General features: G+C 45.1%; 1 protein-coding gene across 2 annotated transcripts in view; it reads right to left on the bottom strand.

The window, feature by feature from the left end:
* Positions 1-18,972, bottom strand: part of JAK1 (Janus kinase 1) — a 137,865-nt gene that overhangs the window by 30,678 nt on the left and 88,215 nt on the right. For both annotated transcript variants that reach the window (XM_065911523.1, XM_065911532.1), the window contains exons 5-9: positions 14,166-14,319; positions 9,825-9,988; positions 7,650-7,992; positions 5,666-5,848; positions 1,486-1,643 (exon numbers count right to left, since the gene is read on the bottom strand). In XM_065911523.1, the coding sequence (XP_065767595.1) occupies positions 1,486-1,643; positions 5,666-5,848; positions 7,650-7,992; positions 9,825-9,988; positions 14,166-14,319 (1,002 nt within the window). The remainder of the gene's footprint in view (positions 1-1,485; positions 1,644-5,665; positions 5,849-7,649; positions 7,993-9,824; positions 9,989-14,165; positions 14,320-18,972) is intronic.

The raw sequence follows: 18,972 nt of genomic DNA, 5'->3' as shown, positions 1-18,972 counted from the left end.
AGGAATTTTGGGCTGTTCTGTTCGTTGCTGTATCCACAATAACCAGAGCATGCCTGGCTCATAGCAGCTTATCATATCACTTATCAATAGATAAGTGAATAACTGAGAAATAAACACTGAATAAAGAAACCACTGAGAACTGAAAAGTTGTGAGTAGAAAACATGCCTGTCCGACACTCCTGTGTCCCCAGGATGGGAGAGTCCTACACAGAGAAGGCAGTGAACAAACAGCTGCTAAATAAGTCCGCATAGGAAGTTACTACATCCAGTGAGTTCTGCTCTCTGAGTGCTGGTAAGGGGGCTGTGTGGTCAACATGTGTTAGAAAGACACCGAGGGCTCCAGTCACTGGGTGACAAGGGCAGGCAGACAGAACCAAAGTACATAAACTTAACATGGCAGAAGGAAAGAAACGCCACTGGAACAAACAAAGCCGAGTGAAGGAGTCAGGCAGCATGGGGTACAGAGAGGGAAGAGGTGTCATCATTTTATATAAGGTGCTCAGGGAAGACGTCACCAATAAGGCGACACGTGAGTGACCCTGAAGGAAGTGGTGGCTGAATGGACTCGGGAGGGAGGGCCTTCCAGTCTAAGGGGAGAAGCAGGTGCCACAGCCCTGACACTTAGCTATAGCTGGGATATCTGAGGGCCATGCTATATTGTAAAGCTCAGCCCTTGCTCTGCAATTCCACGTGTGTCTATGGGAGCCTCTCCACGCCGGGACCACACCACTGACAAATCACCGGTCCACAAGGCAGCCGGGATTGGGAAGAAGGTGGGGACCGCTTCGTGAGAAAGGTGGCTGAAGAGGTGCTTCTGCAGATACACTGTGGTCTGGAAGAGACTCAGGAGAAACACAGCAGCTGTGTTCCTCTGCCTGAAGGACAGTCATGGATAAGAGGAAGCTGAATTGCTACCGCTCCAAACGGCAGAACTCAGATGAGTAGACAGAACTTGCAGGCAGGCAGACCTCAACTCCCTGTCAGAAAGGTGAGCAAGTCTGCAGAGCTCCAAGCTGCTCGCTGCCTTGTGAAGCACTAGGGGCGCCATCACCAGACGTGTCTGAGATGCAGGTGGGACGAGACACCCAGCAGAGCCCCTTCCAGCACCAAGGCTGGGTCACCCTCACTGCACACCTGGCACTGCAGGACAAGCCCACTCGGGATTCCGTTTCTCATCACACTATGTGCTGCTGAGATCTGTGTGCTCTTTCTCGAATTACCCAGAGCGTCTGGCACAGCAAGGAGTTAGGATATGTAGCGCTTCTGGGTCAGCTATGGAGAGGTGAGTGGTTCAACTGTGAGGACACCCACATAAGGGAGAAGAGGTGACGGGAAGGCCCGGTCAGGACAGCAGGGACAGTCAAGGGCACCAAGGAAGTACTCAGCCTAATGCTCGATGACGCCCATGCCTGAGAAAGCCACGCTCCCCCCCCATCTCTTTGTTCTTTTCTCACCAAAGGTAACTGGAAAAGTTATTGAACCAACCAGATTGGACCATGACAGCCATTCTGTATGTTGTGGACGATCAGTGGGGGAGCCACGTCAGTGCAGAGGTAGTGATGGGCGTCTGCCGTGAGCCGGAAATAGCCGTCCACCAGGGACACGAAGGACAAGGCCTCCTCGTGGGAAGAGAGCTTCAGCTCCTGCAAGAGAGCAGAAATGCCCGAGGTTACATCACACCTCGAGGTTACAGCCACCTCAAGCAGCTGCTGACTCTCTGGGCAGGTACACAGTGAGAAGATATTCATGTTTAACACAATGGAGGATGCATGAGCCCATACGGAAGCTCCCTTTGTTGACAGTAACTGCACCCTTGCATTTATAAATGGTTCTGACTGTTAACCACACTCTTTCATCTATTACCTCAACCTTTCTCAGATGAGGACTAGTGTATGTGGGGGGAGCAGGGGACCGGCAGCTGTGTGGGAGACATGAGACCATGGAGAAGCTGCCCCCTGGGACCAGCTGGAAGAGCAAGGCTGATTCAAGGTGGCAACAACATAAAAGAGCAGAGGCGGGAAGAGCAGAGAGTGTGCAGGTGGTACCCTGGTCCTGGCGCTACACGTTATTCCTGCTTATAGAAAAAGAGAGAGGCACAGGGGCTTCATCCCATCCAGAGCTGGTTCAGAAGGTGAAACTCTGGATTTCAGTTCAGGAATGGTCCCAGATACAATGAGGAGGTTGTGAGATTAAATCCAGGGACCTCTGAGGGTCTGGAGGAGGCACAGTCTTATCATAGCGGGAGAGGCAAAGGCAAAAATAGAAGAGGAGGAGGGAGGGAGTTTTCATGGAAGGAAGAAAAATGCTCGGAGGTGAAGACAGGTGAGGTTTTTGTCTTAATCTTATAACCCTGAGCAGAGATGAGCATTTATTTGAGTAGAATTGTGGGGTCAACCAGGAACATCTGATGAAGGAAGGTATGTAAAGCCATGATTTAGAGCTTCGGCTCACAAAAATCCTAACATTAACACACATTGGAACCTTAAGAAAAGGGCAAAATGACACTTGAGTATAACACTCTTTCCATAACAATGGAGAAAGAAAAGGCTGGTGGCAGAGATGAGACCAATGAAGGGGTGGTGGGGAGAGGGATATAAGCAACCAGCAGAATGGAGGCAAAGGGATTATAATGAGAATTAGCTATGATGCCAAAGGAAAGGTGCTTTGGGGTTGTGAGCCAAGAAGGCCAAGAGAGGGCAGGACTACCATACGGATGGTGATCCAGGTGTGCTAAGTGCTTCCTTTCAGGTGTGACCCAGCATCTCCCTGCAGAGCCCCAAAGAGCAAATGCAAGACAGTCTGGCTTGGGTAGCCCTTCACCCAATCACATGCAAATGAAACCATGTAAGTGCTTAAGTTCTCTGAAAGCAGAAGTCTGAATAGAAAGGGGAGATGTCAAGAAGATGCAGACAGAAGAGATAAATCAAGATATGATTTGATAACATGGTAGCATCATGCTTTCCTGAAAGCGGCAATCAAAACACAGCTTGGAAATCCCACGGCTGGGAAGGGATTGGGGAATGAGATAAACAAGAAAAAGCACCACACAGGGTTAACCCACCAGCTTCAGGAGCCAGTTTATCTGAGTTCAAATCTCAGGGTCTCTATGTACATTTAAGCATATGTAATCATCATTTTTTGTCAAAAATTATCAAATATCAGCAATTTCAAATGATTTAATGTCACAGTTGTATGACCTCGGCTTAGTCATTTAGCTTTTTTTGTGCCTCAGATTCCTCCTTTGTAAAATGAGAATAAAATACCCACCAATAAGAAAATGAAAAGAGTTGGTATTTGCAAAGCCTTTACGACAAAAAGTACCTGGTGCATAGCAGGCCTCATATTTGTAAATGAAAAAGTAATGAGGAGATCAAGTACGGGTTTTTTCTTGCCTCCCCCAGCACCACAAGGACGGTAGCTTGGCACAGAGCGGCCAGCCTGGGTGGCCAGGGTGAGCCCTGGCCTAGACGACAGGTGCACCATCTGGGTGCTGCCCTTGACTCTATCAGCTAGGACAGGACAGGGAAGGCTCTCAAAGCCTGCATCTACTGGCTGCTGTTCCTTCTTCTTGGCCATGTCTCCAGGGTTTGGCCATGTTGAACAGCCAGATCACAGATGTGCCAAGCTCTCCCGCACTACGGAGTCCCTGGGGAAGAGGACACCTTGGAGCCCAAATCAGTATAGGCTGGAGCTGACCCTCTGAAAGTTTCTACAGCTCTCCCAAAGTCTCAGATTCCCCACTGGAAGTGGAGTCAAAATCCTGACAATATGGCTTAATATCTATAACATGCTGAATGCTGCTGCTGCTGCTGCTGCTAAGTCGCTTCAGTCATGCCCGACTCTGTGCAACCCCAGAGATGGCAGCCCACCAGGTTCTTCTGTCCCTGGGATTTTCCAGGCAAGAATACTGCAGTGGTTTGCCATTTCCTTCTCCAAATATGCTGAATATACAGCATTTATTTCTGTTTTCTCCCTCTTGCCATTTTCCATGTCTCCATTAACATCTATCTGGGCTCTTCCATCACATTTTTACTACAGTTTTCTTAGGCAATCAACGTATCTTTATTTTTAAAAAGGGAGGATGGGGAGAATTAAAAGTTAAAATCACTCATAATATCATCATAAACAAACAGTTGTTAATATATGATTATTTTCCTTAGAGCATATGCATGCTTTAAACTTTTTACAACAAAATTGGTTCCATTAAGTTTCATATTCTGCTTTTTTCATTTATGAAGCATTCTTCCAGATTTTTTAAAATTCAGCTATTTGTTTAAATAATATTCTAATACTCAGATGAGTTGTATTTTATTTTCTCATTTTCCTATAATCATATATGCAGGTTAGTTTCAGCATTTTTGACACTGTAAATACTGTTTGGGATAAACATTCTCACTCATCGACCACTGCCTGCATCTCACTGTTTCTAAAAGACCCCTCATTTCCTGAATGGAAGGATATGTAGATATTTTCAAGCCTTTTAATACATGTTATCTTGGACAGCGAGGAGATCAAACTAGTCAATCCTAAAGAAAATCAACCCTGAATATTCACTGGAAGGACTAATGCTGAAGCTCCAATACTTTGGCCACCTGATGAGAAGAGCTGACTCACTGTAAAAGACTCTGATTCTGGGAAAAGACTGAGGGCAGGAGGAGAAGGTTGATGAGATGGTTGGATGGCATCGACTCAGTGGACATGAGTCTGAGCAAACTCTGGGAGATAGTGAAGAACAGAGAAGCATGACGTGCTGCAGTCCACGGGGTTTCGAAGAGCTGGACATGACTAAGTGACTAAACAATAACAAATCAAACTGCTTTCCCAAAAAGTATACCCAAAAGACTAATTACTCTAGATATAAAAGGATGGCCACTTGTCCTAAACTGCATCACCAGATTCTTTCCCAGCACTGCGTGTTAGGATTTTGACACAGTAAAATTTGCCAATTTTAGGCAAAACATGGTACTTCCCTAGGTGACTACCTCCACTGCATGGAGCACCGTGTCTCACCATCCTGTCCTTTCCACGAGCAGTCGGCCGTGACCTCCCTGACACAAACATGTTTGTTTTGGCTGGGCTCCCACTTCCCCTGCCAAACTGGCCTGCCTGGCTAGATCACGTCCTCAAGTGATACCAGAAAAGAGGAAGTGAAGTTGAATACTCCTTCCTCTGTCCGAGAGTCACTTGGGTGTGCCTGACACCATGACGGGGACTGTCACTGTGGCCACAGCCACCGGCCCAACAGTCTGCTCAAGTGCAAAGCGGGGCTTCCCACCGACCTCATCCCGGGTGACCCACCCAACTCAGCAGAGGGGCTGTGCAGGAGACCTTGGGAGAAAATGCTGACACTCACTCACCAAATTTTTTTTCAAATCCACTAATTTTTGTGAACGAAATATTGATGCTGAAATACCTTTGGGAGGATACCAAATCCTGTCTTCATTTGAAGAACAAAGAAAGGCACTAGAACGTACGCAGGTAACTTAAACACAGACACTGATAATGTCAATGTCAGCAACAGGGACTTTTTGGCTTAAATAAGATGATCACAAGATTTTCTCTCGGGGACAGGAACCCTGCCAAGAGCACGTGCTGCATAACTGTCCTCAGCAAAGTCCCCTCCCAGCAGCAAACCCAGGCCCAGTCACTTCTGGAGGAAACTTACCATTTTTTTGTTGTCCTGCTTATTAATGCTGACCACAGACTCCTTGATTACAATGTGAGTGATCTCAGGGAAGTAAGAAAAATTGTTCCACTCTTCTCGGATTTTGTTTTTTTCCTCATCCTTCTTGTGTTTATTTTCCAGTTTTTTCCGTTTCAGTTTTTTTTCCTTTTCAACAGGAACAATCTGATAAAACGCATAAGTGACAGAGTGAAGCCAGCTTTCTCATTTTCTATTGGCATTTCTCATTTTCTCCTGGCAAAACAACATAGGGCCTTGCAGCCAAGCAGGAGAAGGCCAGAGGGCTTGGACTGATGGAGGAACTGGGAGAGTCAGCACCCATGGGCTTATTCAGGCCCCACCAGGGATTCTTAGGACCCTACCCCTGGAAAAGACCTTAATGGACACACTGACTAAACTCTTTACATAATCTATAATGTACAAGGCAAACTCAGGAATGGAAATAACTGTCCACTAGACATACATCTATAATCGTCCCCCTAGTTGAGCATGGGCTTTCTCCTTTTAGAATCTACCACTGATTGTCTTGACTAGACAGCCATAATCAAGTTGGAATTTATAAGAGCAAGTATGAATCTCATGCTTAGATAACTTGGGGAGTCATACATGTCTGCACAAGCTTACATATTTTGTGTAGCAGAGCCTTGGAGACCAGAGATCTGGATAAGATCCTGACTCTTGCCAGTTACTTAACTAGTTAGGTCATCTCTTTGAGCCTCCATTTACCCATCCATAAAACAGAGATCTTATGTCTTCACAGGGTTCTTAGAGCAGAAGGTAGGTTCTTAATAACACAGTACCCACACTACACAGAAAGCGCTTGGTAAGTGTTTGGCATTATTTTAGCATGAGAATAAAACAGGAGTAGAAAGTAAATTTCACCTTTATGTCAATAGTATTATTTACAATAATGATGCTGATGATTTATTTATAATCAGCTATAATTTATTGAACATTTATTCTACACCATTTATTATTATATAAGCTCTATGCTAAATGGCAGTTTTCTCAACAACACTATGAGGTAGTACAGTAAGTGTTACCTTTTTATAGATGAATAATGAATATGTAGCTGATATATATGAAGTAACCCTCCAAAGGCCATGTAAATATAAACAGTGGAGATAGGATTTGAACCAGGTCTGCTGCTAAGTCTGCTAAGTCACTTCAGTCGTGTCTGACTCTGTGCGACCTCATCCCTAGGATTCTCCAGGCAAGAACACTGGAGTGGGTTGCCATTTCCTTCTCCAATGCATAAAAGTGAAAGTGAAGTCGCTCAGTCATGTCTGACTCTTCGCGACCCCATGGACTGCAGCCTACTAGGGTCCTCCAATCCATGTGATTTTCCAGGCAAGGGTCCTGGAGTGGGGTGCCATTGCCTTCTCCATGAACCAGGTCTATTTAGCTTTAAAACCCATGCTTTTAAACCAATCTGGTCTATTGCCTCATTCAATAAATACTTCAAAAAGAAGCTCCAAATTGCAAGAAAAATTACCCTATTTCATGGAGCCAAAGACCTAAATTCAATTCTTGGCACAATCACTAATCAGTTAGTTATGACCTTGGGCAAATTTCTTAGCTTGTCTGTACCTCTTTGTGTTCATCTATAAAGTATGGAAAATGGTAGTATCTCTCATAAATTTGTTTTCAGGAACAAATGAGTTAATCCATGTAAATTGCTTAGAAAAGTACTTGGTACATGGTAAACACTTGGTAAATGTCTGCTATTACTATATTATTACATGTTATATATGCTACATTTCTCTATTTCCCTACAGAACTCAATAAATATTTATTTAGATCTACTGCTACATGAACACAATAAAAGATGAATGATACACTGTCTCTAGCCCATGAAACACACTCAGCTGACAGGGGTGACGAACATGCAGAGAGATATCATCAGAATACACAGAACACACCATGCGACATAGGATGTTCTGACCAGCCACCTATTGGCACTTACATGTGGTTTCTGTCTCCACTGGATTCCAAGATTTCCAGTCACCATCACTTCATAGCAGAGAACATTTCCGCTATCATTTGGATGGAACCGATTCATCTCATTTTCTGATGAAATCAGTAGCATGGAAGTCTCAAATATTTCAGCACCATAATGTTTTGTCAAAGTTTCCAAGGTAGCCAGGTATTTCACCTTCAGGTCATGCGTGGACACACTGCTGTCGCAAATGGTCTTGTTGTTAAACTCCTTTAGGAAATCCTTGAAAACATTATTTATCCGCATCCTGGTGAGAAGGTTCCTCTGTCTGATGGACTTATTCAATGTTTCTGGAATATATCGCTTGTAGCTAAAAGAAAGTTTAAAAAAAAAATCTCTTTTTTATGTATAGGTTAGCAGAATAGCTCAGAAACAAACGCAAGCCTGTGACCCTTCCTTCTCTGTGTTGCCAAATGAGAAAGGTTCTACTCCCAGAGGTCTTGGAGTAAAACTCAGGATGATAATCATAGGGAGATGGAGGTGAACAGGGACTGCAAGAAAAGAGACAAGTACCTGTTCCATAGATTTTACTGAAAAGGAAATTCCTACAGGAATCATCAGATTTTCTGGATCACAAAGGCAGGCAGCAAAACGGACTTATCTGTTTTTGTTTGCTAACGTCACTGTTCCCTCCCGCGTACACTGTGTTCACAGGAACACACTGTCGCTAAGGTTCAGCCAGAGCCTTAGCCGTTAGAAAGCCACCTGGAAGGTGTCAAGAGTGACGACAGAGGCTTCACACGTTCTACCTGCATATCTATTTGACACTTTTTCTATAAAGATCACAGGTTGCCTTTATAAGAAATAGGAAAAACACATAAAAGCTAATCAAATACAAAAGACCCAGTGTTTGCTGTGTGCAAATGTCCTAGATACATTAAATGGATCAATAGATAAAGTGAAAGATTAATCATTCAGGTGTTAATGAGAGAGAGAGTATCTATGACTAACAGAATCACAGCAAATGGATACACTGTGAGAACAAGACCCAGCTTTAAGAAGGGTGAACACCCAAGAAAAACAGAGCAAGTCTGCTGGCGGTCAAACAAGTGGGGAGACAACCTGAGAAAGCACCCAGCACAGGGGAATCCCTGCCGCACTGATAGTTTCACAACAGCGGAAAACTGTGGAGCTTGAAATTTGTCCCCAGCAAATACTGTAACTTCTTTTTTAGATTAAAGTAACAGAGGGGAAGGTCAGAGGAGAGCTATTTTTAACTTTAGCCTCATGCAAAAATAAAGAGGAGGTGCCCAGAGAAAACGCCACAGAAACAGGAGAAAGCAGTGTGGCATGTATCTCACCAGTCCCTGCATTTCTGAGGAGCAACTCGTGACCTGCTCCAGACTCTGGTCAAGGGCAAGGAGATACGAAATGCAACCTTACGAAAAGGCACATGCCACCTATCACAGATAACATGGCTAGAAATAATCCCCTCTTCAAAATGACTTGTCTTGGGACAAACACAACAGTGCATTGATTTAAAAATTATATTTCCAGACTTCCCTGGTGGTCCAATGGTTAAGATTGTGTTTACATTGCAGGGAGCATCAGTTTGATCCCTGGCTGGGGAACTAAGATTTCCCCCATGATGGGTGGATGGCCAAAAAAATAAAATAAAAATTATATTAGTGTTTCATAGATAGGTGGAAGTTATACAGATTGAATATTCCTTCAGAAGGACTTGCTTGCAAATGATAATTTTAAGTAAATACAATTTTCTTAAGGTAACAGTTGATTGTGCTTCACGTTGGAATTAGCAGCTCTCCAGTGAACCAGTACAGGCTGGAAATGTATTAGAGCTACATCAAGAAGGATTTTAGGACAGATCCAGCACAAAAGGAAAAAGTGCAGGGACAGATGCCAGTGCCCAGCATGGGCAGAGAGCAAGGGGGAGGGCATGTGAGCCACTCATTTGACTGGTGACCCAGCGCAGAACTTTCACTTCGTACAAATTTCTGAGGTCGTCAGCCAACATTCAAATTCAGGACACAATTATAATTGTACTACCTTTCATTATAAATATTCTTTAAAAAAAGCTGGGCTCTGCAGAGAGCAGTAGTCAGCCAACAACTGAGGTGTATGAGAATGTATAAGAATAACACCATCCCCACAATCACTTCTTCACCCAGCAGGAAGGTTTACCTGATGTCCTTGGGGAGTTCTGGCAATTGCATCTTCTTCATCATGGCATAGTGGGAGATGGCCAGCACGGCCATTCCCAGACACTCGTTCTCAATGTCGTGCCCATCCTGCTCCGTCTTGGGGTCTCGAATGGGAGCCAGGCATTTGACCAAATCATACTGTCCCTTTGGAGCAGAGATGAGAAGAAATGAATCACTGCCTAAGCTTCAAGCATCCACCCACATTTCTGATCTTAGGAGGAAGGTTCCCCACACAGGGAAGTGCTACCCAAGAAGCAGTACAGCAAGGAGACTAATGAGATTTAGAGTTTCCCTAGCACCAGACCTCTTTCTCAATAGTTGGGCATGAAAGGGCTTGGGAAATGTTCTCCCCAGGTTAATTCATTCCTTCAAAAGTCATGAAGCCCTTCCACAGGGCTTCCCATGGAAGTGATGGTAAAAAATGTAGCATGTACTAGGCTTGGACTGCACCAGGGCATGGGAGGTAACAGCTGTCTGGGGCTTGATCATTTGTTAACTCCACAATGAACTGAGCACCCACCGTCCCTCCTGATACAGATTTACAGAAAGGAGAAGGAATCCCAGATTCTACACTAGGTCATGACCACACGTGATATTTTTCAACATCTGCTGTTAAAGTCTCCAATGGTGAAATATATCCTCAAAATACACCCCCTCACTCATGGAGGTATGCCACACATTCCAAGAGTTCATGAGGGCTTCAGAAAACAAAAATGAAAATGAAAAAGCAGTGGCCAATACCTACCTGTCTTGTTCAGAGTAATGACAACACCATCACTGCTCAGTCCCCTTTATTAAGCCTGGACCTGAGTGCTAGGCACTGTGCGAGGATCCTCTCATTCACTATTTCATTTCCTCTTTATAACAGCCCTATGAGGGGGATGCTAACATCACCAACTCTGCCTAACAGATGAGGAATCTAAGGCACCAAAGGTTAAATAACATCACTCACTCAGTTGGTAATTATTGACTAACAAGAACCAATTATGGGCCAGATATTATTCGAGGTACTAGCAGCAGACCAAACCACATCCCTGATCTCATGGAGACTCCAAGAAAGAAAGAAGAACAAATGGAAATACATAACCTCAAATAATTACCAAAGCCAAAGACAAGTAGAAAGACATAGCACTGTGAGTGCCGGGGACCTCATGAGCATGTGTGTGTCTGTGTGTCTGTGTCTGTGTGTCTCTGTGTATGTCTGTCTGTGTGTGTGTGTGTGTCTGTGTGGTGAGGGGTGGGGGGCCGTGGGTAGGGCCTCATGAGAGAATGTGTGTGTGTCTGTGTGTGTGTGTGTGTGTGCGTGTCTGTGTGTCTCCGTGTGTGTGTGTGTCTGTGTGTGCCTGTGTCTGTGTCTGTGTGTGTGTGTGTGTGTGTGTGTGTCTGTGTCTGTGTGGTGAGGGGTGGGGGGCCGTGGGTAGGGCCTCATGAGAGAGTGTGTGTGTGTCTGTGTGTGTGTGTGTGTGTGTGCATGTCTGTGTGTCTCCGTGTGTGTGTGTCTCTGTGTGTGCCTGTGTCTGTGTGTGTGTCTGTGTCTGTGTCTGTGTGGTGAGGGGTGTGGGGCCGTGGGTAGGGCCTCATGAGAGAGTGTGTGTGTGTCTGTGTGTGTGTGTGTCTGTGTGTGTGTGTCTCTGTGTGTGTCTGTGTGTGTGTATGTGTCTGTGTCTGTGTGGCGAGGGGTGTGGGGCCGTGGGTAGGGCCTCATGAGAGAGTGTGTGTGTGTCTGTGTGTGTGTGTGTCTGTGTGTGTGTGTCTCTGTGTGTGTCTGTGTGTGTGTCTGTGTCTGTGTCTGTGTGGTGAGGGGTGTGGGGCCGTGGGTAGGGCCTCATGAGAGAGTGTGTGTGTGTCTGTGTGTGTGTGTGTCTGTGTGTGTGTGTCTCTGTGTGTGTGTATGTGTCTGTGTCTGTGTGGCGAGGGGTGGGGGGTGGTGGGTAGGGCCTCATGAGAGTGTGTCTGTGTGTGTGTCTGTGTGTGTGTCTGTGTGTGTGTGTGTGTGTGTCTCTGTGTGTGTCTGTGTGTGTGTGTGTGTCTGTGTCTGTGTGGTGAGGGGTGGGGGGCGGTGGGTAGGGCCTCATGAGAGTGTGTCTGTGTGTGTGTGTCTGTGTGTGTGTGTGGTGAGGGGTGGGGGGCGATGGGTATCAGACCAGATGTGACTACAGGGCTGCAGCTCTGCAACGCGAAGCCACCGTCACACTTGGTCTCTTCTCGCCGACTCCAAGTGGACCAAGCTCTCAGGACGGGACTGTCAGCCTTCTCCAGCTTGGAAAGAGGCAGACATGAAGTCGGGGTGGTGGTCCTACATCAGGAAGACACTCGCTGTCCCTGAAGCAACTTTAATGGGTTTTGGATGAAGGGTTCTCACCACTGCCGTTCTCCTTTTGCCAAGCAGGACTTCTGGTTTCTCTCTGTAAGAAAAGGACACTGACCACTTCTACAAACTACTGAGGATCAACAACAATCATCTCTGCCAGCAGTGTGTGTGGAAGAGGATAAAATTCAAAACTATTTTGTCTGGCTGTGATTTTCTGTAAATATCACTGTACAACTACCTCAAGTAATTAATTCCTGAAGCTCTGAAATGTCAGATTCTAATGTCATACTCACTCATGAAGTATGGGGCACTCTTTCTTTACACTTTCTCTTTCAAAAAAGTAAAAAGAATCAATCTCAGACATGAATATGTGTAAAACTGGGAGGCTGGATTCAAAAAGGCCAATATGAAAATGGCCAGTTCACTTTACTTTTTCCACACAGTATCTGCCTAGGGCTGTGCTGTTTCACTTCTCTGCAGTCTCGGAGGCCACTCCTCAGATATGTTATGGAAACTGCAATCAATAACTAAAGCTGTATAGCAGATGACGACTGTGACACAAAACCCAAATGTGAAAAACTACATCCTAAGGAAATAATGAGAACACACATTCAGAAATATGTTTGAGGCTGTTTTGTAACAGTGATAGTGTAACAGGGGGAAAAAACAACAAAAAGGTTTAAAACAATGATTAGTTAAATGAAGGCTGGCTTTTCCTCTGGATTCCAGCCTCATACTCAACTTCCTACCAGGAATCTCCACTTGTGTATCTCACAGGTATCTCTGAAAGAGAGCTCCTTGTTTCCAACTCCCCTTCTCCAACCTGCTGCGTCCACTCTTTCCTATGCAGGGAATCACTCCATTATATGTCAGACACTGCTCAAAATAGAAATCTCAAAATCATCTTCGATGCTTCCAATACCCTCAACCTTGCACATCCAACTTAACAGCAAGTCATGTCAAGTCTATCTCCAAAATTAATCGCAGATCCATCCATTTCCCTCCAACGCTACTTGGCACGTAAGGAGCGGGGAGGGGTGTGCATAAACATTCCACAGTGCCCAGTGCCTTACAGCAAAGAATCATCCAGCCCAAGGTGTCAGCAGTGCTGCTTTTGAAAACCTTTGCTCCTCTCCAAAGAAATACTTTCCCTACTCCTCCCTGAGAACTGCAGACACTTTTTTATTCTTCAACGTTCAGTACAAATGCCACCTCTTTGAAGAGCCCTCTGATTATTCTATTTAAATTAGCTCTCCCATTCAAACCTCCCTCCCCATATTCCTTATGATAAAAGCTTTTTCATTCATAGAACTTATCACAATTCCTTGTGTATTATCTATGTGTCATTTTATCTGCTTGTTTTGTTTGTCCAACTCGATTAAATATCTGGGGCTTGCAGAGACCATGTGTCTTGCTCACCACAGAGTCTGCAGCAGCTTAGCAAAAAGTACACAGACACTCAGAATAAGATATTTTCAGATACTATAAGCGCATGGTACAAATCTGCATGATAAAATCAGGAAGCACACAAACAAAAATGCTAGCTATCTCAGGTTAATATAATTCAGGTGACTTGAACTTCACTTTCTGGCTTTTCTCTAGTGTCTAACCGTCCCACTCACCACCGTTATGACTCAGAGCAGCCACCTCGTTGCCCTCTGTGACTGCTGAGAAGCACCTTCATGACCAGCCCTGCTCAATGACGCCTTCCCTCACTTAGAGCTTCCCTCTGCTCTCGGCGCAGGAGGCACCACAGAGAGGAAGTGAATGGGGTTGGTGGAGCAAGGGATGGGGAAAGGCCCACAAGTGGGATAACCAGCCCCCACTGGATGCTGAACTGCCTTCCCTCGCCCTCACCTACAGCAAGTCCTGGGTTGGCGAGAACAACCAATGGAACAGGTCATAAAGCATCTAAGCAGCTACCATGGTCGGCTGCGCCAGGGAATCTGACCCCTGGCATGTCTCACCCACCCCACGAACTCCAGGCTCCCCTGGGCCCAAATGTCTTACCTGAGCAAACAGATACTCCAGTGAGCTGGCGTCAAGGAGAGGTGTTGCATCTGGAACTTTTTTTTTCTCATAGCCATTTTTCTGCTTCTTTGGAGAATGTCGCCATACTGATTGCTCGTTGTCATTGGTCCCATGCCAGTTGGTGAAATAGAACCTGAAAGGCAGGAAGATGAAGGTTAATCATGGGAAAGAGGACCTTGGCGTGCATGGGAGGGGTGTCCTGGTTCTACCCAGGGTGATCAGTGCCGCAGGCTAAACTTCCCTGAGAAGTAAGCAAACAGACAGACCTTTCACCTGGGTAAGCACTTCACTGTTTATAAGGTCCTTTTCTTTCAATCTTACGAGCACTCTGAAGAGCACCCTGCCAGAACCTCGCCTATGACTCAAGGAGATAAGGTGACTTCCTTAAGATCACGGAGATAGCACCTTGGACTTCCCACTGTGTCTTTCTAAACAGGAAAATACTGCTGACTAGAACTAGATGTTAGCCTAGCCACTCACTCCACCTTTAGTGATGCCAGCCTACCTTGAATCCAAGACCTACTTCATTCAAGTTTAACATTTCTGAAATCTAGCTTCATATACAGTCAAGACATACAGTTAATACAGCAGTGTTTCCTATTTCTCAGATTGCTGTTACTGATACTTTATCTTATAATGAACAAAGTTTTAAAACAGAAGAAATACATGAACATTATTACAAGCATCTGCTGCAGTGCCCAGACCTAATGAACACTTTATATATGCTATTTAATGCTTGCAGCAATTGTACAAGTTGTTTTACTGCTTCCATTTTATAGAGGAAGAATACTGAGGTTCCAAGAGGGTAGGTGACCTAAGACCAAGAGCCTGTTTTCTCCACCATCTGTAAGAGAAACACCAGGAATTCTGGAAGATATGAAGGTGACTAAGCCAAACTGATTCAGGACAGCTTCAGGTTACAGACTCAGCAGGTCCCTGGGTCTCTCTCCCTTGACATGCCCATGTGCTGAGGAAAAACCATGATAGCATGAGGAAGGAACAAATAAAAATCTCTTCCTCAAAAGGAGCTGCCATTGAACCCAGACACCTGTCAGAGAGCTATCCTGGCAGAGCCTGGGGCATGCAGGATCTGGTCAGGCTCTGGAAGGCAAGGGGTTCTTAGGCACAGCCCCTGCCTGCTGTGAATCCCCTGTCTAGAGGCAACCAGTCAAATTCAACAATATCCTCAAAGTAGCAGACAAGAGGGCACATCTCATAGATAGGGCTACACTGTGACTTTCATGGACCTCACACAGTTTTCCTTTCCTCCATAACAAAAATATTAAACGTAAATATAAACATAACAACTGTGGTGGTATAAAGATGAATATAATCCAGGCTGGATTAGTTTTTTTCTTGACTTAAACAAAATTAAAACACTTCTGTGGGGACCTAATAACACTGTGAACCCTAGGCACTGTGCCTCAAAGCTAAGTTTTTCTTAAACATGAGAGTCTCAGGTAAGGCACAATGGAGGACCAAGGAGGGAGAAGCTGCCCCCGCTGCCAGAGGCAGTGGCAGGGAAGGGTAAAGAGTTCCGGAGGGAGTTGGGACTAGAATAAACAAACACCAGGCAGGCTATATGGAGTCTGGACAAGGCACAGAAGGCACAGGAAAGCCCGCGAGCCAAGCTGATGTGAGGCAGGATCCCCCTGGAAGATGGACTGAAATGAGAGAGGCAGAGAGACAACAGGTGCCTATGGTGACCACCTGGGCAATGCCAGGAGCTTCGTGGGGCAGAAGCCTCAGCTATCCTGCTCATCGCTAAATCCCCAGTGCCTGGCACAGAACAGGTGCTTAATACATGCTTGTTGGATGAATGAACAGCAAATGAATGACCTAATTCAAGAAGTAGTCATTAAATGGAAAGGATGGATAAGAAGTTACTTTAAAGGTAAAATCAACATTTTACAACTTTCCAATGATTCTATATAACCCATATTTTATGTAACTTACCAAAGTGACTAATAACTTGACTGTGGCCTTTGGCATCTCTCTCTCAGGCAGAAAAAAGCCATGTATCTACAGAGTCCACATGCAGCATAAACCGTAGCTACAGGACTGTCCCTGTCCATACCCTCCCACATGAAAGTAGAAGCCTGTAGCTCTCAGCTGCCCAAGAGGCTGGCATCCATGCTGCCCCCAGGCTGAGAAGCCTGCTCTTCAAGGGCAGAACAGAGCACAGGCTAGGAGAACTCCTCTAGGATTGCCTGCCCTGGGAAGGCAGAAAGTAAGAGATGAACCAGCTCCAGCAGTTAAGCAGGAAATCTGAAGGTGGGGCAGAAAAAGAGGGACAAGGCCATGGCGGACTCCTCTGACCACTGAGGGAAGTCCAAAATGGAGCATTCTCATCATTCATACAATAAGCTAGTGATCTACTCTAAGTTCTGGGGGGTCCTGCCTGGGAGGAGACAGGTGAGAGGTCTAAATTAGATGATGAAGAGAGTAACTTAGAGCTTCCAAGTGCTAATTGTGTGCCAAGCACTCCACACACAAAGGCTCAAAGCAGGCCTCTCACAAAGAGATACGATTCCCAGGTGGTGCAGTGGGAAAGAATCCACCTGCCAGTGCAGGAGATGCGGGTGTGATGCCTGGATCAGGAAGATCCCCTGGAAAAGGAAATGGCAACCCACTCCAGTATTCTTGCCTGCAAACTCCCATGGACTGAGGATCCTGGCAGGCTACAGTCCATGGGGTTGCAAAGAGGTGGACACAACTGAACAACTAACATTTTCACTTCTGGGCTTCCCAGGTGGTGCTAGTGGTAAAGAACCTTCCTGCCAATGCAGGAGACATTAAGAGATGAGGGTTCGACTCCTGTGTCAGGAAGAACCCCTGCAGGAGGACATGGCAACCCACTCCAGTATTCTTCCCTGGAGAATTCCACAGACAGAGGAGCCTGGCGGGCCCCACTCCGTGGGGTGGCAAAGAGTCAGACACGACTGAAGCGATTTAGCATGCAGCACGCATGGAAGATTACCTGGGCTAATGAGGCAAAGGGAGGTCAAGGGTGGAGGAAGCTGTCTGAAAGAGCAGAATTGATCACAGATTTTCCCTGAACCAGTAGGAACCATGGATCTCCCACATCCCCGCTGAGACTCTATGATAAAGAGCCACGCACCCAGCATACCCCCTTGGGGCTGAATGAGGACATTTTCCAAGGTTGCCATCTGAGTGCTGTGAAAATGGCCTTGCTTTACAAGCCTTCTGGTAAGATGTTCAACAAGATAAGGCAATGTACAATGTCTTCACTACAGAAAGGCTGAAGTGAGCCTAAAACAAGGCTGGATCTCTGGAAATTGCCTATAGTCATAGACTGATAGCTCTCTATTTAATAAGACAATAAAATGGAAAAAACCTTTAGATTAGTGACTGTCGAAATCAACATATTCCATAAGCAACAAAGATACATTGTACTATTGTATGGCACAGGGCAATATAGCCACTATTTTGTAATAACTTTAAATAAAAAATACTGAATCACAGGGCTTCCTTGGTGGTTCAACGGTTAGGACTCCACCTTGCAATGCCAGGGACACCAGTTCGATCCCTGGTCTGGGAAGATGCTACATGCCATGGAGCAACTAAGCCTGTGAGTCACAAGTATTGAGCCTGTGCTCTAAGAGCCCAGGAGCCTCAACTACTGAGCGCTCCCGCCACAACTGCTGAAGCCCGCGTGACTAGAGCCCACACCGCACAAGAGAAGCCGCTGCAGTGAGAAGCCCGCACACAACAAAAAGCAGCCCTGCACTCACCACTAGAGAAAGCCTGCATGCAGCAACGCAGACCCACCACAACCAAATAAGTCAGTCTTTTAAAAAATATATTGAATCATTATGCTGTACATATGAAACAAATTACAAATTGACTATACTTCAAGAAAAATATATAAATAAGTGTAACAATGGAAATGTTTCAGGGGAAAAAAAATCAACACCTACCTAATCGCTAATAAGACAAAACCAGTAAGTACCCTCAAGACAGAAGTTGCACACTCCTTTCAAAATTAGTTATTAAACCTGGGTCACCAACTCCTGATATTACAACATGTTAATGAAAAAAAATTAAGGATGACCTAAATAAATGTAGTATGATAATGGACTATTATATTCCTTTGCAGGATGATGTGGAAGAATACTGCCAGAAGGAAGGAGGGAGGAAGGGATCATCAGACAGATAGACCCACCAATGAGAGATATGCCTTCCTTGCAAGTTTTTGAGAAAACTATACTACAGATGATTACATAGTCTAAGCTTATGTACAGATATTATATACAACAAATTCTCTTTATGTTTCTATAGAACCTGACTAATTAATGGACAGTGAAATTCATTTAGATAAAAAAGCAAGAAAATATGATTTTTCTTAAAAGGAATAAAGAGTATGTTTGTCTTATATTAAGATAAATCATAAAACAATAGCTAAAAAATTATCTAAAAGCAGAAAACTATAATTAAAGTACAAAAACACTGCCCAAAATAGAGCTGGAATTCCACTGAAATAGTCACCAACATTTATTTTCACATTACACCTTCTTTAGTGGCAAGATGATGAGGTTTCAAAATTATGTAGTCTGTTGTAATGCAAATGTTTTAGCTTAGGGTGGGATCTTTCCAAGTTCAAAGAGTTTGCGGTAACAAGGCGATATCCTGTTGAAGCGCAGTGTCAGGTACAAAGTCAAGGTGCCAAAAGTGGGGCAGCCATGAACTTCCTGGCAGCTAGCAGTAACGTGTGTGTGTGTCCATCTCTGTGCGACCCCATGGTCTGCTGCCCACCAGGCTCCTC

Source organism: Muntiacus reevesi, chromosome 1 (genome assembly GCF_963930625.1).
Source record: "Muntiacus reevesi chromosome 1, mMunRee1.1, whole genome shotgun sequence".
Taxonomy (NCBI): Eukaryota; Metazoa; Chordata; class Mammalia; order Artiodactyla; family Cervidae; genus Muntiacus; species Muntiacus reevesi.
Note: the sequence above shows the minus strand (reverse complement) of the source record. Positions and strands in the feature narration are given on the sequence as shown.